Source organism: Xiphophorus hellerii, chromosome 24 (genome assembly GCF_003331165.1).
Source record: "Xiphophorus hellerii strain 12219 chromosome 24, Xiphophorus_hellerii-4.1, whole genome shotgun sequence".
Taxonomy (NCBI): domain Eukaryota; kingdom Metazoa; phylum Chordata; class Actinopteri; order Cyprinodontiformes; family Poeciliidae; genus Xiphophorus; species Xiphophorus hellerii.
Genome location: NC_045695.1, coordinates 9,241,318 through 9,265,759, shown reverse-complemented (window position 1 = coordinate 9,265,759; position 24,442 = coordinate 9,241,318). Strand labels below are relative to the sequence as shown.

General features: G+C 37.1%; 1 protein-coding gene across 1 annotated transcript in view; it reads left to right on the top strand.

The window, feature by feature from the left end:
* Positions 1–24,442, top strand: part of LOC116716192 (FERM and PDZ domain-containing protein 4-like) — a 38,969-nt gene that overhangs the window by 5,761 nt on the left and 8,766 nt on the right. Inside the window, exons 2-11 of the mRNA XM_032557086.1 lie at positions 13,686–13,808; positions 16,974–17,125; positions 17,937–18,039; positions 18,809–18,854; positions 20,751–20,855; positions 21,061–21,168; positions 21,858–21,989; positions 22,466–22,585; positions 22,933–23,069; positions 23,383–23,509. Coding sequence (XP_032412977.1) covers positions 13,686–13,808; positions 16,974–17,125; positions 17,937–18,039; positions 18,809–18,854; positions 20,751–20,855; positions 21,061–21,168; positions 21,858–21,989; positions 22,466–22,585; positions 22,933–23,069; positions 23,383–23,509 — 1,153 coding nt within the window. The remainder of the gene's footprint in view (positions 1–13,685; positions 13,809–16,973; positions 17,126–17,936; positions 18,040–18,808; positions 18,855–20,750; positions 20,856–21,060; positions 21,169–21,857; positions 21,990–22,465; positions 22,586–22,932; positions 23,070–23,382; positions 23,510–24,442) is intronic.

Sequence of the window (24,442 nt, the reverse complement as noted above, 5' to 3'; positions counted from 1 at the left end):
CTCTCTCACTCTCTGCGTCTCTTACCTATGCTTCATATGGCAGCGCATCCATCCATTTATCCCTGCACTGTCCCTGCTTATAATTTATACTGGGGACGGGCTGCCTTCATAGAGTTGCAAGTTTAATTCAGCCTGCCGTAGGAGACATTTGTTATCCCACAGAGCTTATTTCATAAAAGATACCAGCTCCGCTTTCATCAGTCTTGCATTTTCAGCTGTATCTTCTCAAGAGATTCATTTTCCGGCTAACACTAATATACTGCTAGCTTATGATCGTCACTTTTTTTCTCCCCTGAATTTCCAGTCATCTCTCAGTGCTGCAGAAAGTCTCCAGCTCCCCTTTTGACATGTAACCAGTTTTAATCACGTATGCAAATGATGCACTAACCCGTTGTGTTTGTTGCACTCTTAAGATTTGAACTTCCTTCCCTCGTCTTTGCTTCGCAGCGAAGACAAACAGCGTTCAGAGGAAGCATCATCATCTCCCTCAAACCAAAAGCTGACTGAAGTTGTTTACTGATTCAAAAATGAGACATTCCTATTGAACTCTCGCCAACGGGAGAGCATAAAGTCTAATGTAACATGAATAAACACTTTCTTTCCTGTGCACATGTCCCACTGAAGCCTTAGTTTGAAGGAGACACTGCTGAGCTGACAAATAGGCACATCTGGTTTTGCTGTATCAGTAGATAAATGCTTCTTTGTAACCATGACATGACTTTAGGAGTTTTTGTTTGCTGACTCAGTCCCCTCTTTCTTCTAGCGCACGTCATAATAACATGGATCCGGTATTTGGCTTGAAATCGAACCCGTAACAACACTTTTACGAAAAGCCAATCAAAATAATAATTCAAGGCTTAATCACTTGAATTATTGTCCCTGTAATTTGTGAGAACAACTTTAATATCTCTATATTTATCAGTCAAGTCAAGGAACATAGATAAATTCAGAAAAAATTGACAAGGTGTGCTTTTATGGGAAAGAAATATAGCAGCAGTTCAGTCATGTAATTCAGAAAACAGACGGCAACACACAGGAACACTAAAAGTACATGGTCGTATACGTATGGTAGCAATATCACCTTAAATGGCTTCATCTACAAAGTAGCGAAACAAAAAGAAAGCACCCACCCAAGAGTCCTGGAATAATGAAACCACGGAATCTCTGAGAGAAGACAAAATAAATGGGAGCAATAATTGCAAATTGCAATGCATAAATGGAGAGTGAGAAAAAGTGGACAGCAACTTCTTTAGCAGTCTATCTGAATTGCAGAATAACTGTAGCAATAGCAAGTCTTTCTACAAGGTGTATAGAAAAAGGAAAGCTTTAGTACTTTAATATAAACACTCACATTGTTGGACTAAGTAACAGCATTGGTCATTGTACACTTAAATTGCTAGTACAGTTTCGAGACCTTTATAAAAGCTGTTATTTAGTAAATGCACATTTTAAATTTTGGCAGTTTTCTGACTTTGCATTCAAGGTTTATTTCTTTAAATGTTAGAATGAGCCTAGAAAAATGAGCAAGAGGAAGCTACAAAAAAAATAAAGATTTTTATTGCCTTTTTTTATGTTTTACATTTGAACTTTATGTCAATCTAAGAGAATCCAACTGTTTTGCTGTTGTAGCTTCATACAGAAGCTATAAGCTAGACAGTGAATTGGCTGTACTAGTGTCATACAGCTTTCACCCACTGACCTATCTCTTGGGAAGACTACCACCAGTTCTTGAATCATTTTTTTACAGTCAAAGAAATCAATAGAAGCAAATCATTCTGACCAACTGGGTCTGAGCAGTGCATGCCCCAGGGATCCAGACACATCCTTAGCCAAAGTAAAAACAAATAAAATGTACACTTTGGTAAGTAATTTCAATTTATTTAACAGAATCTATTCAGCATTCTGTATGTAGGGTTTAAACTTTCATGAACCTGGACTATCTCACTGGAGCAGCCTATAACTGCGTTTAAAGCAGTCAACTTTTCCCACTTGGAATAACGTAGACGGCTCTTTTTGAGTCTGGTTCTAGATTCTACATCAACTGGATCTGTTAAAATACACAAAAGTTTTCAATACAATGTCAAGACAGAGAGGGATGTTTTTGTTTTCCTCCTACAATCGTTACCTCCAATCGCAGATAAGCTGAGAAGAAGATTGATCTTTTTCATTAATGAGAAAAGATGAATGTACAACAGATTGAATGCTATTATTGTCAAGGCAGCTAATTATATCACAAGAATTTGATTGCAAAAGGAGACTTTATAAAGTTACTTTTAAGAAATGCTTCTAAAATACCACCCCTAAAAGGAGGGGATTGTTTTTCTGTCTTTCCTGCAGAGAAATGTAAATTCTTTGGGTTATTGCACTTCTAAATTCATTTATTTAAGGCAGTGTGTTCAGTTTCTTATTGTTTGACTTTTTATTTTTCAGTTCTTTAGATTCTAACTCCCATTTTTTTCACTAAGCGTACTCTGCGCCTTAAGAGATTTTCTCTCCGACATTATGATTCAGGAAGCACAATGTGAGCTTAAGTGTTTCTCATTCATCCTAATGATCAGCCATAGCCCTGTGTAATCTTATTCATGGAGCGTTTAGTGACGCTTGTCCTGCTGTGGTATTTTTAGCCGGCAGAATGACGCCTGAGCTTTGACTGCAGATGTTCTTGTCGTTTGTAATTCTTTCAGTCTTTTTGTTTATGGCACAACTGAATGCATCCCCGTGTTCAAAAGCAGTGCTGTTGCACGACTCCCTCCAGCTGACTTGGATAAGTAGAGGTAGTCAGGTCTTTGGTCTCGACAACTAAACCATCAACACAGAAAAATCTGTCATTTGATGCTACTTGACATTACTGGCTGGCGTTTGCGCAGCAGCCAATCAAGGAACCCCATTTATTTTCCTTGTGGCTGAATGGCTACTCACTTAAAAGCTAAAATTAATTTGAAACTGATATTTTGCTTCTTCTGTAGTGCCAAGATGGTTTCCACTGTACATATAAATTCATATTAAAGTATATTTGATGTGTTGGACTATTAAAATAGGCGATTATAAGTGTTTAGATGGGGTTTAACAGAGTTTAGCGGTTTAGGCCGGGTGTGGTCCCTAACTCCTCTGAATACCAGGGATCTACTGTACTTGTTACCATCCATTTAAAACACACACAAGCAAATGGAACATGCTAGGTTTATCCCACCAGAATAACAGATTCTGGTGGGAACTGTTAAATACATAACTATTTATTTAAAGGCTTAATCTTGAGACAGTAGTTGTTTAAGACTATATCCAAAGATTTTTAATTTTCAATTTTTAACAGCTAAAAATTGAGGACTGTTATTCCTCAAGTCTTTTGATAATTGTGTGACTGACTATTTAAAGTATAACATCTTTATCCAGTTGTGCAATCTTCACTTCATCCAAACCTTACAGCAATCTGTAATGTTGAATTACTTGAATTGAGTTGGAGTTTAGTTTAGGAAAGAGCAACATGTTCTTTCAGCTTGAAAGAACATGTTCTGTCCAATTCTCGACTTGCTTTGTCACTGTCTGATAAATAAAGCAAATGGAATAATTAAAAAAAACAGAATAAAGGTATACTCTTGAAGTTTTATAGTTGCAGATGAGGCACAAGTAGGCCTGCTAAGAGTGGGAGCTGTGTTGTTATATAAGACAGCAGAGGTCAAAGGTTCAGCCAGTTCAGACGTTTGAGATTGATGTACATACTGTGTACATACTGAAACATCTCCACATTGTTCACTGTCTATACATTGTTTCTCTACTTTATCAACCATATTCCTTGTCTTAAAATTAGTCGCATAACAAGTAGGAAGTTGCTCTGAAATCAGCAGCATGAAAGTTTCAATGAACTCCCACAAAGAATCGTTGTTTTTATAGAGTTTTTAATTTATTCCATTATCCTCATTGGCATGTTTCCGTAACCAAAACCAATAAAGTTTTTTTAGGAAGCCGGGTTTCATCCCTGGAGGATATAAAACTCCCAATCCCACTAATCACCACAAGCGCAGCTCAGCTTTTATTACAGTCTCAGAGAACAGTATATTTGTAGCGGGAAGACTTAATTACACACAGTGAAGCATAAAAAAATTCAATATTTACCCACAATCATCAAATAGCAGGATAGGCTTGTGTACTTATAGCAGCTTTATGGCTGACAGAAATACAAATTAATACATCAGGTGGGTTATAGTGATGATGGAGTCACATAAGGCCAAATCCAGAAAAAAAAATCGATTTCACTTTAGAATATTAAATCCATAAAATCCATCAATAATAGTTTTTAATAGCTGAAGATTATTAGTTGGTAAAATGGTTGCTGCTTTAGAGGTTGATAGTGTTGAACATTTTTGCAGGTACCTCTGCAAAAAGACACACACCATCAGCTGATGAAAACTCTGACACTCATATTGGACGGATGAATGACCATGTATTTAGGTCTAGACTTTGACTGGACCATTCTTAGACGGGACATGGAAAGGTTTTGGTGAATTCTTAGGCAAACCTCCATCGCGATCTTGAGTGCTTTTCACCCGCTAACAGGTTTTCTTTCAAGATTCTCATCGACTTTGATCAGCTTCCCTCTCGCTGCGTGTCCCTTTTATTGGCATGTGACAAACTGTTAATCGCACTTGTTGTGACCTTTGTCCAATAATGGCTTTTAATTGAAGACACACCGGACCATGACACTTTTAGTTCCATGCTTGAGAGTTGACATGATGTTGTTTACCTTGAACAAGCAAGATACTTATGTCTCTTGGTTTATGCGAGACATAAGTTTCTTCTATCTACTTTCTGGTGTTCAAAAAAGTCAGTGTCACTCTCATCCATTGTCTTTTTGGTTGTGCAGACATGTACAGTAGCAAAAGTCTGCGCTACGACCAAATATAATATTTTTCCATTTTTGGAGACTTCTCTTAACATCTTGCAGTCTGCATTCAGAGTCAACTGCCTTGGATGGCCAGACTTTTGGCCTTTTGGCAGTAAAGCTGCAATGATTGGTCAAAACAATGAATGTTTTTGACTTTACAGCATTTCAAATTGTTTTACAATCCAGGTCAGTTTTGATTTTAATAACTGTAACACACCACATTAAATTGTAGTCTTTCTACGTCTATATTGTTTGTCAACACTTTTGTCTGCTAGCAGGATACATTTGCATGCTGGTCAAAGCAAAGTCCAATGACAGCACTGCTGCAATGCATGATCATCAACATAAATACCACGGAGCTGTGTGAAAACACTCGACAAGTCGGTGTCATTGAAATTGGGATCACCATGTGGTGCATAACTTTACATGCATCATTTCTCCTCAATGACAAGCCTTAAGTCTAAGCTTTTCTGAATTCTTAAATCTGACGTTAAATATTTAGATATTTAATATTTAGATTCCATATATATATATATATATATATATATATATATATATATATACAGTACAGACCAAAAGTTTGGACACACCTTCTAATTCAATGGGTTTTCTTTATTTTCATAACTATTTATAAGGCAAAAAATCCCACTTATTAACCTGACAGGGCTCACCTATGAAGTGAAAACCATTTCAGGTGACTACCTCTTGAAGCTCATCAAGAAAATGCAGAGTGTGTGCAAAGTAGTAATCACAGCAAAAGGTTGATACTTTGAAGAAACTAGAATATAAGGGGTATTTTCAGTTGTTTTACGCTTTTTTTTGTTTAGTGCATATTTCCACATGTGTTATTCATAGTTTTGATGCCTTCAGTGTGAATCTACAATGTCAATAGTCATGAAACTAAAGGAAACTCATTGAATTAAAAGGTGTGTCCAAACTTTTGGTCTGTACTGTATATATATATAGTTTTTCTTAGAAATACTTTTATACATGATTGTGGTTTATAAATAGAGAGATGTCCAAGGAGGAGTAATTATAGACCCCTCTCTCTTTGCTCCAATCCTTAATGATCTATTCTTTGGTTTTTGTGTTCTTTAATTATTTTGCTTCCTTAAGTTTTATTTGACCTTGTGAGATGTATGTTATTTTGTAATAAGTGGGAGACTAGGGATCATTTGCATATTCTTAAAAAAAAAGAAAGAAAATCTTGAGAAACCAAAGAGTGAACATTAACTGATCAGATTAGTTTATATGGGTCAGTTCTTGTAGCTTCCTCATTTTTGTGCATGCACTATATTTTCAAATGTTTTAGTAACGAGACATTCAAAAACTTTTTTCCAGCAATTTTACATTATAGCAAAACTCTTCCAACATTAGATGAAACATTCTGCATACTTTGGAAACATCCTCCCCCCGCACCGTATCCGGGACACTTGCAGAGTGGATTTTAATGTTCAGCGGGACACAAAAAGGAATTTCTTTGTGTGCATATTTAATTGCGTCAGGCCTGCAGACCAGAGCTTCTTGTAATCGGATACTAAGGTTACAGAACGTTGCCCTAGAAGTGAAAGCACTTGTTATACCCTTTTTTTTTCTTTTTTTTTTTTAACCACACGTACCAATGTTTCATTTATGAACAGCAGACTGGAAAAAGAGGGCAGCAAATGGACACAAGTGAGGCTTGTAGATGTGGATTGGATGGGGGAAGGGTCAGCAGAGGCTGAAGTTGTCATGCTTGGAGCAAAGATTGTGTTAAAGTTGGAGAATTAATGAGGATGAGTTAGATGGAGACAGCCTAACAAGCCAATTAAAACAATTTGTGTGAGAGATTAATGTCAGATAGTTTCGTTTTTGTTCAGACAGAATTACAAATCTACTTAATTTAGATGGACCTCCAGTGTTCAAACATGTCGCCTTCACCATGACAGATGTGGAAAAGGTTAGGCAGGTGTTGTTGTTTTGTTTTCTTTTGCTACAGGAGTAGAAAATGACTTTATTTCTCCCGACACCATTTCTTAGCTGTTGTCGCTTGTGGCTGAGTGAGTCAAAAAAGCAGACTCAGCTCAGTTTAAAGAAAAGGCTGAAAGGCAAGTGACCCAAACACATATTTTTTTTTTTTTTACATATTTCATGCATCCTTCTTGTATTTTCCACCAGACCACTTAAGCTACAACTTCATCTAAAAGCGGTTGCCGTCTTCAGTCGCATCCAGGACACTCGGCAGCTGAGAACGTAAATGGAGGAAAAGGGGATGTTTCCCGTTGAATTGTGCATGAACTGCAATTACCCTAGATGCTCTGTAGAGTGTAAAAGTGGTGAAGAAATCTGCAGGAGAGGGCAACCTGGGGGAGGTGGCTTTTAGTTTTATTGTTATAATGTAGGGTAAAACTTAATGGGAGAGCTCTTTGCCTTTGTGTGAATCCATTCAATTTGCATAGATATCTTGTGTGAGTAATACGTAGAAACAGATCAGATCTCTCTGGTTTTATTGGAGATTTTTACATAGACTGTCATAATGTGAGGGCTCAGTGATCTAACGTAGAAACTAATGTCAAAGTAATCTGGAAAGATGTACCGTCACACGTTGTTCAGGCAGAAAGAGTTCAAACCTAAAAGGCCAAGAACTCTGTCAGTATAGTAAAATATCTTCAAAATGACTTCAATTAGTATTTGAGCTATATGTTATGTAAAAAGCACAAGAAACCAAGTGAAGAGACATATATCATTTTAGTACTTACTTCCAACCTTTAGCTCACAATAGTTATGTTCAGTATGATGGCCTGGAAATCACAAGGTAGCTGAAATTAGATTTTACACCTGGGTATCAATGCAGAACACAATGGACACCTAGGAAGAAAAGTGGTGATAACTGAGACTCCAGCTTGAATTTGAGTTTAAACATAAAGATTTATATGGTAATTTATCCAGTGAGGAAGAGAAAGACAGGATAATTGTTAGTCAAAGGCAGTAGCTTTTGACCAGCACCCTTCTGAGGGATGTAAAAGTGCTCTATGGTGAGGCCCGATCTCAGCAAGTAAAGAATGACTGCTTGAAACCAAAACAGTGTTGCAAAATTTAAAAATTAAGTCAACCGATGGACAGATGCTATGATTTCTCCTCGGCTCCTAAAGAATAGTCTTAAACGGAAGCTAAGGTTTTTTTTCAATGCTAGTTGCATTAGCATTATCCATTCTGCTGCTGATGGTGTAATAGTATTACAGTATCTGTTAAAACATTAATAACAGGACAATACTTGTCATCTCAAAGCTTAATTGCATAATGTGATCTAACTGCTGTTATTAAAAGAATAGAGATGTAACATGTCCTTTTACTGCTAAAATTGCACAATACGTTGATTATTACGGGTACAAAAATGCTTTCTGAAAGCATAGAATAAACACATCCAGAATTATCTGGATAATTAGTTGCTGCACATTTTCTCATCGGAATTTTTGTGACCGTTTTTTTTTTTTTTTTTTTTTTGTAAGTAAAGGCAAAAGCCCCTTTTTCAGCCTGCTAACTGGCAGTGCACCGTAGATACGGGAACATTTTGCATGCAGTTTCACACCACAGAATACAGGGCAAAATACAGAAACAACATAAGCTGACATGTCTGAGTGCAACACCATAAATTGTCTTAAAGAAGCTCCTAAAGTTTCCCTGCAGATTTAAGCTGACACAGTTGCTTCATGTAATCCCAAAATGGCTCCCAGAGACAACGATAAGCTCCGGGCTCTGCAGGGCCCACGCCAGCTGTCGGAGGACTCCTTATTCTTCATGAGTCGGATTGTATGTTCGGGCGGGAGAATGCGTTTGGGACCGTTCACATGACTGATGGCTTTGCATGAGGGATAAGGATTGAAACCTCTAAGGAGGAACATTAGACCTATAGATAATGACTTTTAAGCTGTAGAGTTTACTATTGTAGAAGTGCATTAGTTCAAGATAGATTTCAACAAGAATCTAAATCAAAGCAGCAGTATATTTGAATTGAGGGGTTTATTGGGTATGTGTTGTGTGTGTATGGCAGCACATTCTTGCTGACTGGAGCGGTGGTTAAGTAGTATACCCCGTGCCAGCTGGCTCGGCTGCATTGTGTCCAGTTTTGACATATGATGCCGCAAAAAGCAACCTGACAACCCCAGTAACCATTAACTTTGGTACCAAATGAGGCTGGACATCTATTGCTCAGCATTTTTTTTTTTTCCATCTCTTTGAAGCGTGGAAATACATATACAGGTGCAAGGGTGGTTCATTGACTGAAACCTCTTACACAGTGAAGGTGGTTATGCAAGTGGATGTGTATTGTTGTGTAGAAAATGAGTGCAAGCCAGCGGTCAGCTTTTTAAACAAGGTAATGAAAGATTTGACCTTATCAATAGCCGTAATGACATTTGTAAGATTAGTAATGACAATTCAATGGAGGGAAAAGTATTGTTAGAAAGGATCAGTAGGGTTCAGTTTTTGCTAAAAACTCAGAATAAGAGGCATTATACTCCTTTGCGTACAAAATCATATAAAATTGATTACATAAAATACATATAATTATGCCAATTTCTGCATTTATCTCGCCCTCTTCATTGCCAGGTTTACCTTTAGCCACTGTCTTCTTCGCAGCAAAGTGTTTGTCAGTACAGACTGAGCAATATTGAATGAGTCTCATTACAAATAATGTTTCCCAGAGGAGTAATCCTTGTGTCAAAGAAAGAAGGAGTCGTTCGTGACGTTCACAGATTACAACACAGTGAACGCCTGAGGAAAATGGATCCCCTGAGGCAAAGTTTTTGAGAAACATGAATTGATTGCCTTGATGGAAGAAGTCAAAATCCTGCCCTTTTTCTGCCAAAGCAAGTCTTGAAACATGGTACCAGGTTTTTTTTTTTGTTTTTTTTCCTTTTGGGCACATATTGAATTTCCATGTTTTTGAAGGGAAATGGTTCAAGGGAAAATTGCCAGTGTCAAAGACCTACTGTACTCCAAATACAGTAGGTCTGTGACACTTCAGCTTCAGATTAACACTCCATGGTGGACTGTTGAGACATCTTTCATATATACATAACTGTTGGTAGGTTAAAGAGATTGTGTTAACATTTATCATTTATCTTTGGAGCTCAGATGGTAAGTTGCATATAAGCTTTAACAGTTCCTTGTTTAACCTTCATCCTACTTGTGTTTAGCGTCTTCCTGCCTGCCTGTCTTTTGAACATATTCTGCCATTTATTTTCTAAAAAGCATTGAAGAAAGCACCTACTGCATTTTTTTATTATCTATAAAACTCTTTTTTTTCTCCTTATCTCAGGAATGCAATAATATTCGATCTTCCTGTTCCAGTTTTGCTGTGCAAATAGTTATTGCAAGACTTTAGTGAACTGCAACAACAAATACATGTATATGACGATACTAAAAATCATGGCTGTCTCCTGTGATATTGGTTTAGCAACCTTCATTTTATCAGAAAATGCTGCAGTTTGATGAGGGTTTTAGGATGAATGCAGGTAATATCTATGTAAAATTTGCATAATGTATTGTATCTTTAAGCATTAGTTGAAACCACATTTTTACATCAACTGTAAAACAAAGACCCACGACAAAAGAAATGCTTTTGTCATTTCTGTCGGACTTTGACTAAACTTTTCCCCCCTTTTAGGTTAGTTGAGATTTGTAGAAAATCTTATTTCTCAGAATATTTTACCTTTTTGTTTATTTCTTCAAATTCAGAAGTTTACAAACTTTTTGTTAGTATTGGGTAGAAATACCCTTTGGACTGCACAAGTTGTATTTTTCACAAGCTTTTTACAGCAGCTTGATGGAGTGCGAGTTCTTTACACTTGAAACTTTCAAACTCATGACACTCAACGTCTGAACTGTCACACATTGCACATTTATTATTCTAGCATTTAGCAAATACACGTTGACCTAAAACCACAATAGTTTGATATCATGTCACTCATTATAACTGTATATGCATGTGTTTTCAATTTTATCATGTTTCATATGAGTTATCAAGCACAAACAGTGAACATGTTTGCGTTTTATGTTCTTTAAATAAGGAGGTTCATACAGGTGCAAGCAAACACTACTTAATGCTGACGACATATTTTGTGGTAAATCTTTAAGTGTTTTATTTATATGTTCAGAATATAGACACAAATACACCCTCACACACAGCTGGATAGACTCACACGCTAAAATACTCACACACACACACACACACAGCGTGGATTTGTTTTCTCTGTGATGAGAGGGATTATGGGATAAAGGAGGCAAGGCCGCAGCAGTTTAGTTCAGTTTGGACCAAAGCTGCTCTGAGCAGCAGCACAATGACAAATACAGATGAATGTCTGGCCGCACACAAGGGATCTGCATCACCGTTAACACCACGGCCACTGGATACATCGAAGACGAGAGCCTCTGATTGGGATTCGGCAGTGGTAGCGGTGGATCCGTTGTGGGCTTTTTTCCCACTCGTTTTTTCATTCGGATCGCTTAAGATGAGCAGAAACGCAAGCTTCCGAGAGAAATCCACGGATTGAAACAGAATGAAAAAGAAGCCCAAAAGTGGTGCTTTTAGGAATGCCCTGATTCCTGGCTTTTTTATTGCCTTTTACTGATGGATGCGTTGGAATATCACTGTTTTCATACACAACCGGTAGCAGAATTTTTACATTTTTGTCCCAATTTTATCAGGCTTAGCATGCAAGAAGACTTGTATTTTGTTTTTGTTCTGGATTTTATTTTCCAACCACTGTAAGCAATGGCCTGACAGAAAGATGTATCCAACCCATCGACAGCACAGTGTGGGAATCAATCATCTGGATTCTTACGGTGACGATGTTCTTATATAGTAGGCATTTTTGTTTATTCTAAGAGTTTCTCCACATGCATGTTTGTTTTCCTTGACTACTGATTTCAGAATATATAGAAAACATTTATTTTTATTTCTTCAGCATTTTTGTCCCATGAGAATTATTTATATATCAGGTTTTTCTTCCATCTCCTCTTGTTCTCCATCACCAACGTTGTTAGTATAATCTGCAATAAGCGAGTCAGCTGTCACTTAAGGACTTTTCTCTCCCTCGCTTCGCTCGTATAATTCTGGTGTGCGACAGCAACGGCGGCGCTCGTATTCGCAGCCATTGATTGCCAAGCTACACAATCAATGAGCAGTTGTTTGACTGTGGTCGATTACACTAAGCAGACCTAAGCCACACAGCGAGCCTCGCAGAGAGACGAGGAGTCGCAGTAATTGGACTGAGTGCATTCTAAACCGGAGTGTCGCACAGTAACTTTTGGTTTTCTGAAACAAGACGATCCCACCACAGAAACTGTTTTAATGTTTGTTTTTGTTGTAAATCAAACCGTGTTCCAGCGCAGCCTTAATAAGTGTGGAATTTGATGTAAGAATTTTCCAGGCGTGGATAAAAATGGAGAAATATTAGGGATTCTGAACATTATTCCTTATTTTATGACCTGAAACATAAAAAGTCCATCCATTTGTGAAAGACAATAGACTTGTTTACATTAATTGAATTTTAAATGACGTCTTTTAATGTATATTGATTCAAAGCTGGGTGAATTTAACCCCTTGACCTACTTAGACTGGGATTTTAAACTGGCTTTTACAAGGGTTTCCACAAGTTTTATTTTCAAATTTGTATGAATTCTGACAAAATACTTAAACATGTTCTTATTTAATGCTTTAAACAAGTTAAATATAAATGTACAACTATATCATTTTAGCCCTAGCATGTGACTCAAGTGTTTTTACAATAAAGCTGTAATAAGAGTTTCTCACCTTTGTTTTTAATCCAACGATTTAAATCCACATTTTTAAGCCAAACACTCTTAATTATACCCTTTCCAATGATGAATAAATTGGCTGAGGATAAAATAATAATAATAGTTTGATTTTTAACAAACTGAACATTCAGTTTAAAGCCAGTTTTACAATTTTTCCCCCACATATACCGGAATAATTAACTTTTGACAGTGCTTGTTGCTTTCCTAGGCCAGAACTGATTTCCATTCATTCATAATTTGCGGCAATTTCTGTGATAAGATGGAATCTAACAAAGTTACATTTTTGGTAAAAGTACAAACTATGGTTCATAGGTTTAGAGATGGAAAATAGTTGATTCATTTAATGAATCCATCAAAACTAGTCTCGAATTCCTTCGCCACACATGCAAATCCCCCCAAAATAAAAATTAAAAAAATTGTTGATAGCAGCATCTAATGAATGTGTATGGGAATTGGAATACACACATTCCAAGAACCAGTTGACTTTTAGGGCCTAAAAAGGAAGATTATTAAATTTTAACTTTATATGACTATTTGAGATGTAGTCCATTCTTCCTTCTTTTTTTTCCATCTATTTTTACCGATGTTGACATTCATACTTTATTGCTGTTTTTTACAGCCGTAGTGCTATGGATCACAAATATGCTTTAACAGATTTGCATTGAATGTAGGAAAATTTGAGTTGTGTAGATTTAAGTTTCATCTGATTTGATACTAAAACCTAGTTAGGCACATGCTTCCCGATAAAACTTCCATATTTGAACTAAACCTGATTGCAGTTTGAGTCGTGAAAAGTATGGAAATTTAAATTGGGAACTTTGTACAAAAGTTGATCCAATAAGGGTCAAACAAAGGAGAAATAGTTCATTGTAGATTAGTTTTGGTCTCACAAATATACATTGAACCATCTCTTCATGGTTTCTGGTCATTTTTTTTTTTTTTACTTAGTTTATTGGCATGTTTTGTGTACAGTTATCATTTGTTTTTTCTTTGCTTCTTCTTGTAGCCATAGGAATAAAACGTCAGGCTGGCCCCCACCCGGCCTGGGCTCCTGGGGAGGGCTTCAGGGGCCCCCTTACAGTTGGGACAGCATGAACAACACCAGAGATGGACGGGACTTCTTTACCAAGTATGCTCCATCTTAATCATGTATCACAACTGCTCAGTTTCACATCACAAACTCATTAAATAGCCCAAATTTGACTGCTTCTATTTCCCCCTCAAATTAAGACTGCAAAGAATTTTGATTTTTGCTCATTTTTCCAATTTTAGAAACCTTGTTTTTTCTTTTTCAGAAAAACAAACTGAAGAGAATAATCTTGTGTTGAAAAGGGAGCTGTACATCATTATAAAAAAAAAAGAAAGGTTTTCATTATTAAAAGAAAGCTACAGGTACAGTTTCCTAACCTTTTGGGGTTTATCGATTTCTATAAAAGAACAGAAAAATATATTTTAAAAAACCAAAAAAAATAATCAAAATGTTTTCCATTTGCATCAACTGCCTGTGTTGGTCGACGAAAAATGTGTACTGTTCTTGAATTGTGGCTCATGGCCATACAAAATCTTTTTAAGGGCTGCTTATAGCCCCTGGGCCGCACTTTGGACATCCTGGCAGGCAAACTTGAGCACAAAAAGCCCAGCTAAATTTAGATTTGAGACTTGTAATTTTTGAGATAGATTTCTCACACTATGAAAACAATTGCCATTACATATACTTTATAGACATTTAAAATTTGTCTTTTTGTTTCGTTACTTTGCATGATTTCTTGCTCTTCTTGCCTTTGTTGTTCCCCATATTATCACCACCTAATACCAAATGTATGCTCAATTGTTATTTTTAGCAAAAGCTCAAGTTTGACGGAACATTTTAATATGAGATGTGAAAACCTCATCCTGTGTTGCATTTATAACAATTAGGCGGCAGAAGTTTGCATGAAGTATAGGCTGTGTGGCTTTATGTCATGGCTTAGTAGACATAATGTCTCAAAAAAATAACTTTGGTGGCGTGTTGAACTTGTTCATTTTCTCGAATTCCATTAACATCTAAATTTATCCTTTTTTGCTGCAGATTATAATATTTGATTTTTGCTGTTATCTTTTTGATAAGAAGGGTTTTGTTATAGAAGTCAGTGTGTTTTTGGTTCTTGTGGGGCCGCTCCGCTTCGGTCTTGACAGATTAAATCAGTTTTTAATTCTCAATTGATTTTATTCAGAATTAGTTTGCAGTTTTGTCCTACAGCTTGATGTGGATGAAAGTCATGGTGTTGGACCATGTTTGTTCTTGAGGGTGCATTTTAAGTTAAGGTCCTTTCAGTTTTTACGCAGCAAAGTTATATGGTCATACTTATCAAAATAAAAGCCTACAATAACAAATTCAAAGACTGCCAAGGGAGGTTTCTAAGCCATAAAAAGGTAAGAGGAGGGAAATGATTTAGAGGCACTGAGAGTGAGTTACCTCCACTTAAACTGTGCATCACCCGTTCAATAACCTACATTCGTACTCAGTGTCGTTCAGACAGACATTTCAGGCTTGGGACCAAATGTGCAATTAAATGATGCATTTGCATTTTAGTGATTCCTCAAAGGTGACTGCAATGACTTGCAATTCAGGAAAGGAACAGGGAAATGTGAATCTTTATCTGATTCAACTTGTTTTAAAAGTTGTGCAAGAGACAAATGGTGGCATATTGCAAGTAAAATACAAAAATATAAGGCCGCCACTTTTGTGAAGCTTGAAGTGCCTCAGTTGCTTTTTCTGGCCATGCATCACTTTTATTGCTTTATTCCCCTACGCATTGAACTGAAAAATGAACAGCCTCAGGATATTTGAGATCCACCAAGATGAAAGAGAGGTAACTACGCAAACAAAATTTACCCTAGGAAGTTACTTAAACATGTGATTTATCTTGTTTTGTGTTTTTAGAAAGAGATACTGAAACAATATAGTAACTTAAATATAGCATTCATTTTGTCTTTCACAACAGAAAATGTTTTTCTTCTAACCTTTTGATTAAAAATTGTCTATTTAAAACTTAGATTAATGTAAGCCTTGTAAGCATATTTTGATGTTTCATATTCATATTTAGTGTCTTTATTGAAGCACCAATCCTCTCAACATCTGTTAGTTACCTGAATATGGCAGATTATTCTAATTACCAGATGACATAATTGCAACTGTAAGGACCAACAATAACTAATTTCCTTATTGTGAACTCTGTTCAGGACATTTCATACTGACCATGTGCCAGTTTGTAACCAATTCATACCCACTTAGAAAACCAGTGAGTTAATGTAATCTTCTGTGATCAACTTTTAGCTTACTGTAAGGAAATGCTGTTGTAAGAGTCCAATTAAAACAAACCTCGCTCTGTTCGCCAAATTTTGTCAAGTAGAAATGTAAAATTCTTTAGAAATAACTTAATAATTTACTCCTTTACCTATTTATCTGATTTGTTAGCTCAAATTGCAAATACGTTTTTGTTACATTTTGTTCTTGAGGATGTCCAGAAAGAGTTTTAAAATAACCGTAGAAATCCGACTTAGTGAGAATAAACCCAGGCAGAAAACGACAAAATCCTTCAACTCTTAAACTTTGGCTTATTATCACTTCTTGGTGCAAAAGTCCCATAACTCCACATTCAACAGCCTGTATCAATACTTATTAACTTTTAAAATATGTTATTTTGCATAAGTTTGTAACTTAGTGACAGGAGTAGAACCATCTAGTATCTATAACTATAACTATAACTATAATGTTGACATTTACACCTTTACAGAATATAAAACAGACATATATGAGTTTGTTCCAGTTTGAGCAGGAATTATAGTGACCTGATTGAGTAATCAGAGCACTTTTAATCGCCCCATTCTGCAGAATTTTATATGCCTTTAGGAGGCAAATTGGTTCCAGATCACAAATCTGGAGGTTTTATGAATGCAGCAGGCAAAATGGCCTTTTGGCTTAAAATGCTCTGCTTGTGAGCCAAAGATGTGATTTACGAACACCTAATGTAACCGCTCAAGTCCTACATTGTAATTTTATTATTCTCTCTTTGTGTTAAAACTATTCCTTTTTTGGAGATTAAATCATTAATCTTTCGCTAATGTGCCTGATGTAGAACATGTTCTTTAACTGAGCCTCCTCCAATCAGCTGGGGAGGCTGTATCCCAATAGCTGCCATCTTGCCTATTAACCCCAATGTCATTTGAAAGTAAAAATGTCTCCTGAGTCATTTTAAGTCACTTTGATTTTGCTGATGTTTTTGGTTTTTTCCTTCTGCTTTGTGTTTTCTAGCCAAGGGTCCCAGAGCAGCTCCCTGGAGGAGGTCCACCTGGATGGCCTCCCTCCTGCCCCTCGTCTGGTGGAGATGAGACGGGACCCGGTCCTGGGCTTCGGGTTTGTGGCTGGTAGTGAGAAACCCGTGGTGGTCCGTTCTGTCACACCAGGTCAGTGTAAGAATCACACATGAAAATCTGTCTGTGAAATGTAATCTCAATTTATTGCCTTGCAAGAATACAAGTAGAAATAACTAATGGGTTTGTGTCTCCTCACTTTCTTTAAGTGTTAGCTGATTGGTTGATTGCAAAATTCAGATTCTCACTTATCTTTTACTTATCATGATTTTTTAACACTAATGTGTTAAAACATAAGCACATGTGACAAAAAAATTATAATTAAAGTGATTATGTTTTGTAAAGCTAAGTGTAAGAGTTCATCTCTCAATGTGCACATGGCAGCTAGTTAGCTAACTAACATGCTAACACATGCTTCTCCAACTTGGAACTTTTTACTGATTCTTCCAAGCGCTTCAATGTCAATGGTAGCATATTTTGTTCTATAAAACTGGGCTTTGTAAAGAAAAAAATGAATATTATTCTAAATAATTAATACTCAAGAGCCAAATGGAACTATTGGTGCGACAAAAAGTTAGCATTATTACTATTTTTTTTAGGTTTTGTTCTACTACCACAACAGCTAGCCTATCTGAACTGTTAACCTTAATAAATTTGGGTTCCTGAAACAAAGACAGTTTCAAAATGAAATGTTTCATATTTGCAAGAAAAATTATTAAGACAAAGACCAAGTATTAAATTTAACGTAAGTAAAATATTTTCACTGAATCATTTTGTTAAGTGTATGTACACACTTTCTCGTTAGTTCTGTTCATCACATTCAAATCTAATCTCCCCAGCTGCATCTCCAACAGGGGCACTTTAATCAGCTATATGGCTCGATTCAATGTTTTTCTGCGTGCAGGTGGTCCATCTGAAGGGAAGCTGCTGCCGGGCGACGAGATTATCATGATCAACGATGAACCAGTCAGCTCAGCCCCCAGGGAACGAGTCATCGATCTCGTCAGGTAGACGCCCAGATGGCTTTGGACATAAATATTCGAATGACTACTCTTTTGATACTAAACAGTGGCATGCAAAATGTTATATGTATCCTTTGTTTTGTGAATGTTTGACTTTTGAGTTTCTTTCTCCTAAAAGGAGGTGGTTCCTTTCTACTGTCCCCACATACTTGCTAACGATGGAGGAATTTAAAATAAATAACTCGAAGCCATCGTATCTTCAATTTAGTTTGACTTTACATAATTGGATCTAGATCTGACAAAATAACTAAATAGTGGAATGACTTTGTCTTGTGAAGTTGCACAATATAAACCAAACTGAATCATTTCAGGATTTATCGCTGCAGCAAAAAGTTTTTATCTCATTAAACTCGTAATCATTAAATTTTCATTAAGACACTTATTAGTGTCGCTCCAGAGAAATTCTTGCAGTGTATTAGCAACGCTTTCCACTCATCTGCTTCGTTCTTATTGCAGTGCTGTTAAGTAGAAATAACACTGAGAATTTAGGGCGCTCAGCTTACCCTGACTCAAAACCCTGTTTCACAAAAATTACTTTTGCATTTCTGCCTTTCAAATTAAAATGAAAGATTAATGATTGCGCGGTTGACAGCCTCTGGTTTGAACAGCAGCAGTTCGGCCTTTGCCAGAGGCGTTTCATTCCACCTCAACCGAGCTAATCATATTCTTCCTGTTGTAGGCTGTCGTCGTTTCTTGGTGATTTGTTCTGTCGTGATTTAATTGACTTGCTTGTTTCCCCGTTTGCTGGCTGCAGGAGCTGCAAAGAGTCCATCATGCTGACTGTTGTTCAGCCATATCCAGTGAGTAGACACAGAGGATTTATCATCTGTTTTCATAGTAACTGATGCTTTCAAGCAAATGATGTTTCCTGCAAAAATAAAAATAAAAAAGCGTACTTGAGATGCACATTAATAACTGCCAAACCCAAACTGGGCAATTTAGTCCAGTAAAGTCAATTTATTTGTTTTTAGAGATTCTACAGATACAATTCCACATATACACTTTTAATTACAATTAATTCCTGTGTGCATTAACTATTTGATTACAACGAAAGTTTGATTATTTACATGGGGAATGCATGTAGAATCCAGTGCATCATCAATAATCTTCCTGTATGAAACAAGTACTGAGAATAATGAATGTGTAGTGTTTCCTATCAGAGTAAATATGTGGTGAATAATGAAAAATTAATAAAGTAAAAACTACCTTAGAGTTTCTACCTACTGCCTTTTCATTGTTTTTGTACACTGCTTGCAAGTTTCTGACAGGAAGATTATTGATGATGCGCAACCTCCTGCCTCAATTTTCTGTGTAAATAATCCTAATATCTCCTCTCATGGGTCACAATAACGTAGCAATGTAATGAACTACTTTGACGTTTTTGATGTAGGATCTGTTTTCAGTTTGTAGAAGTCCACTTTGGTCTTGGCCCCATTCAAACAAGCAATTAGCTTCAGCATCCAGGACCAGTTAATAGAAATTTATTCTAAATTAAGATGCCAAGAGAGTCGTGTAATGCAGGAAAGATACAACCATTGTAATCCTTTTAATAGAAGCTCACTTTAAAAACCCTTAACTTTCCGCTTACATTTTTGTCAGAGGGGAAATGGAGAAGCAGACAGTGGCTGCAGAAAAATCAGAAAAGGCTTTTATATGAAGGGCATCTCTGTGTTTGACAGGAACCTTTAATTTAAAAGAGAAATACCCTCAGAGCATTGTATGGCAACTTTATAGGAAACTTGGAATTTAAGTTTAACATGCTATTTTAAAAAAAAAGTTTGGACTAAAACTGTTAATGGTCTTTCCTACAAACCATTAACAGTCTGTTAAATATTTTCAATTTGCTAAAAATTGAAAGAATAATTCATAGAGTTGCATAACAGAGTTTGTTTTCTGAGCGGAACATTTTGTGAAACTTCAAATTGTAGAAACAAATTTAACTTTCAAAACTCTAGGACCAGGTATAAAAATCAACAATCAACAATGACAGAGTTGACAATGGAAACTGTCACCTTATCATCTTGTTTTGTACATATGTTCTCCATAGACATTAGAGATCATTGTAGTAACACAAAAAACAACAGAAGGCTGCCAAATTAAAAATCACAGCACGCTCCATGATGTGTAGATTTTGAATCTTGAAGAATAAAATTGTGAAACTTTGTTGTTAGATTTAACCTTCCTATTGTCTGCTGAAGTCTTTCTCTCTCTCACTCTTGCGCAGCTTGAATGAAATACAGATAGCTCCCGGAATGAAGCAGAAAATACATTTTCATTTTTAAACACCTCACTGACTCTGAGTAGAGAGTCTTCTTCTTACAGTAACAACTTTCACTTATTCGGTGTTTCTGTCAGAGGGAAATGTTGGTGCTTAGATACGGTGCATTCACTGATCGATAAGAGGTCAGATTTATGAGGCTCTGGCCAGATGGTCACCGGTCAGGATCAATCAGAAAATTGACTGATTCCGGTCACCGTTGATTCATAGGGGCAACTCTAATTCTTCAGATTAGGAATAGATTGCTTTTTTTTTACTTCTTGTCCTGTTCTTCATCCATCTATTTAATTCTGAAGCCAGTATTGTGAAAATAATTTCAGGTTAAAAGGCTGTTTGCTGGAATTTTGAAATACTTAAAAACAAAAATGCTATTCTTCATTTCTCTCTTTCTCTCTCTTTTTGGACAACTGCCTGTTAGTCTCCTAAATCAGCGTTCATCAGTGCAGCCAAAAAAGCCATGCTCAAGTCCAATCCGGTCAAAGTGCGCTTTGCTGAGGAGGTCATTATAAACGGCCAGGTCCCGGTCAGTACCACCCCATGCACACACACAAATAAACACATGCTTATGCATGACCTATATAGGCAATGCCAGATGGTTTCCGCCTAAGACAGACAGTTTGCTGAATGCAAAATGGATAAGACAATCACAAAATTAATTCCTTTCACATATTAAATGGACTACATTGCCGCAGATTAAAAAACACACTGATGATATTCCTTCTTTGCAGAATCCGGTGAAGGACAACTCTCTCCTGTTCATGCCAAATGTCCTGAAGGTCTACCTGGAAAACGGGCAGACAAAGTCATTTCGTTTCGACAGCAGTACCTCCATCAAGGTGCGTGTCTTCGCCGTGTCTTTGGGGCAGGCTTGAGAAAATTAGCAGCGGCTCCTGCATCTTTATTTACCGAGGGAGAATCATTCAGAGCCCACGCTTGCAGAGAATACAAAATCCAGTCACCTTTGAAACCCTGCAGCCAAAATGAAAAACCCTGACAAAATCAGAAAAAAAGGCTCTTTAAGATGCATCCTGTTTTACAAAACTCATTTTATCCACACAATTTATTTATTTATTTATTTATTTATTTATTTTTCACTGTTGTAGATGACTTTTTCTTTCTAACAAATTATTGGGTGAGTTCAAGATGTCTTACTTATAACTGGTGGACATATTTGTGCAAAGTTTGATACTTGCGTGATCAACAGCGCTTCAGCTAATGTTTCACAGATTGTGAAGATCTGTGCAGTTTAGGGTGTATTACCTTTTTATGGATAAGACAAAAAAAAAAACCTTTGCTCATGTTGTATAACAAAATTTTATAGAGTGGTTTGGCATTGTTTTAACCTAATGTGTTGCATGAAATATCTGGAAAAGCTTTGCGAAGGCGAAACTATTTTTGTCTTTGAGTCTGTACTGATTTTAGTTGGTAAAAGTATTCTTTACATTCTTTTTGATGGTCTGTTAACTGGAACAGAAAGAGATAAAATTGCGTCGCTGTTCCATTTGTTTTTCTCCTGTTTTTCCAGGAAGTGATTCTGACCCTGCAGGAGAAGCTGTCGATCCGCTGCATTGAGCACTTCTCCCTGGTGTTGGAGGAGAGGACTGAAGGCTCTGGAAGCAAACTGCTTCTCCTGCACGAGCAGGAGACGCTTACTCAGGTCAGAGGCGTTTTGTTTTCCCTCGTCGTGCCCTTTTCTGTCCAACACACACTCACATAACTGCTCAGTATTCAGACAGTACTTAGACCCGGGTGCAATTTATCAGCTCTGACACAGCAGGGGTGACAGTTTGCATTACCCCTCTCTCTCTCCCTCATGCTCTTGCACACACAAACAGCACATGGCACACGCCAATTCCTGTTGACCGCTACTTTCTAATGAGGTGGCTAGATGACAGGAGGACAATTTTAATATTCATGCCACACTGTTCAGAGCTAATGTTCTGCTAAAGCAGTATTTAAGGGTCATTATTCTCTGACAAAGCTGATAACCTATTCAAACTGATCACATAACTAAGATTCTGATCTAGCCAAAAGCATCTCTCTTAGTATCCTATGAAAAAATGCTATACTTTTTTTTTTTTTTCTCAAAAATAATCACCTTTTTCCTTTGTTTACCAATTCTGACAAACCCAGGTGACCCAGAGGCCCGGTTCTAACAGAATGAAGTGTTTCTTTCGAATCAGCTTCATGCCCAGGGACCCAGTGGAGCTGCTCCGCCGGGACGCTGTGGCATTTGAATACCTCTACGTTCAAGTAAGCTGCTGTGGGAGGACCAAAAACTTAAATTTAAATCAGTAAAACTGTCTTTAAATGACCACATATCTAAACTATTTGGTACCAGATAGAAACTGGTGATAGGTAACAGAATTGGACGATTTAATGTTGAGCTTAATTTTGTGGGGGTTGTAAAAAAGGAGACATGATTTTATAAAGTTTATTCATTATTATTTTTATGGAAATCTGTTGACAAAATTCCCACAGCATAATGCCAACATGTTTCACAGTTGGAATAGTGTTTTTCCCTCCCTGTTCCTTTGTCTTCATGGTGCTGTTTGTTCTCCAACATCCTCCAACAAACTCTTGCACCATTTTGCTTCCAGTGTTGTAACGATGTGGTCTTGGAGCGCTTCGGCCCGGAGCTCAAGTACGATGCCGCGCTGCGACTGGCCGCCCTGCAGATGTACATACTGTCCATGACGGCCAGACAGAGTCAGAAAGTTTCACTAAAATATATCCAGTGAGTTCAAAATGTGTGTTTGACATTCCTGACAAGATCCGTTAGTTACTAAGGACACCCTGTTGAGAGTTAGAACTTTGAAATATGTTCTCAGAGCAAAAGGAGTCTCTTTCTAAGTTTATAACCAGTAGAGGAAAAAGCTGTTCTCCTTAGAGAGTCAGTCCAATGTTGTTGTTTTTTCTCTCCCTGACAGCCAGTTTGTCAGTAAATCCCTTCTCCGGCTGTCTGCCGCAACTGTTTTAACCTAGTTCCGGGGGAAAGACTTTGTTTTCTAAGCGTGGCTTTATGTTAAAAATCAATCTTCTCTCAACAGAAAGGAATGGGGCTTGTCGCTGTTCCTGCCTCCGACTGTGCTGTCCAGCATGAAGGAGAAAAACATCAAGAAGGCTCTGACGCACATTCTCAAAACCAACCAGAACCTTGTGCCTCCGGGGAAAAAAGTAACTAGTTCCCTTTGTCTTTCTTTGCCCTTGTTATTAGCTTCCAACACACACCCACGCACACCCCCATATGCTTGAAAACACACTATGACTCTGATTTCTGATGCAATACCCCAAAATAGCTTAGCTGCCATACTCCTCTTTGTAAAGGTTCTCACCCTGGTCAACCCAAGACCTTCTGCCAAGCTAGACCTTGAATGCTAATTTGGAAAACAAGGAACATGCATTGTCAGAGTCTGTGCATAATGAGGTATTCATATTCACACACACATGTCCCGGTTAGGAGCGGCTCATCTGACCTAGGATGAACTTTTCAGCACTTTCTGAGACTCCAGCTGGTCTTGTCTGCAACATTCATGGTGACTTTGGCCAGTACAGTTTATCAACTCAATGAAGCTATGTATTTTTAAATATTATGCCACTATATAGTTCTAGCTACTTACCAGTTAGGATATAGCAATGTGGTTCATCCCTAAGCTAACAATAAGCAACTAGAAAGTCCCTTTCTTTTCCTCCCTTTATTGAGCCATTTCCTTTCTCTGTACTTCTAATATCTTCCCTTCCTCTCTGTCCTTGTCTCACACCTTTTCTAGCTTCTTTTTGCCTTTGTATCCTTACATTCATCATTCTGTACTACCTCCCTTCATTCCCTATATTTTTCCTTCATTTGCTTCGTTCATTTCTTCTCATTTCCTACCCCCTTCGTCTTTCCTTTCTGCCTTTTTTTTCCCCAGATTCCACATTTTAAAACTTGTACACAGTAGAACCGTCGAATCCAAATTCGATAAAATACTCAAATACCTTGAGTATTTTATATTCAAAAATAAATGTAAAGTGCTGAGAACTCTGGAAAGTTGTCTATTAAAGTTTGGGGGGTTTATGTGAAAACATATGTAGAAGTCCTATAAAATTGAGCATAAATTTGATTTTGCA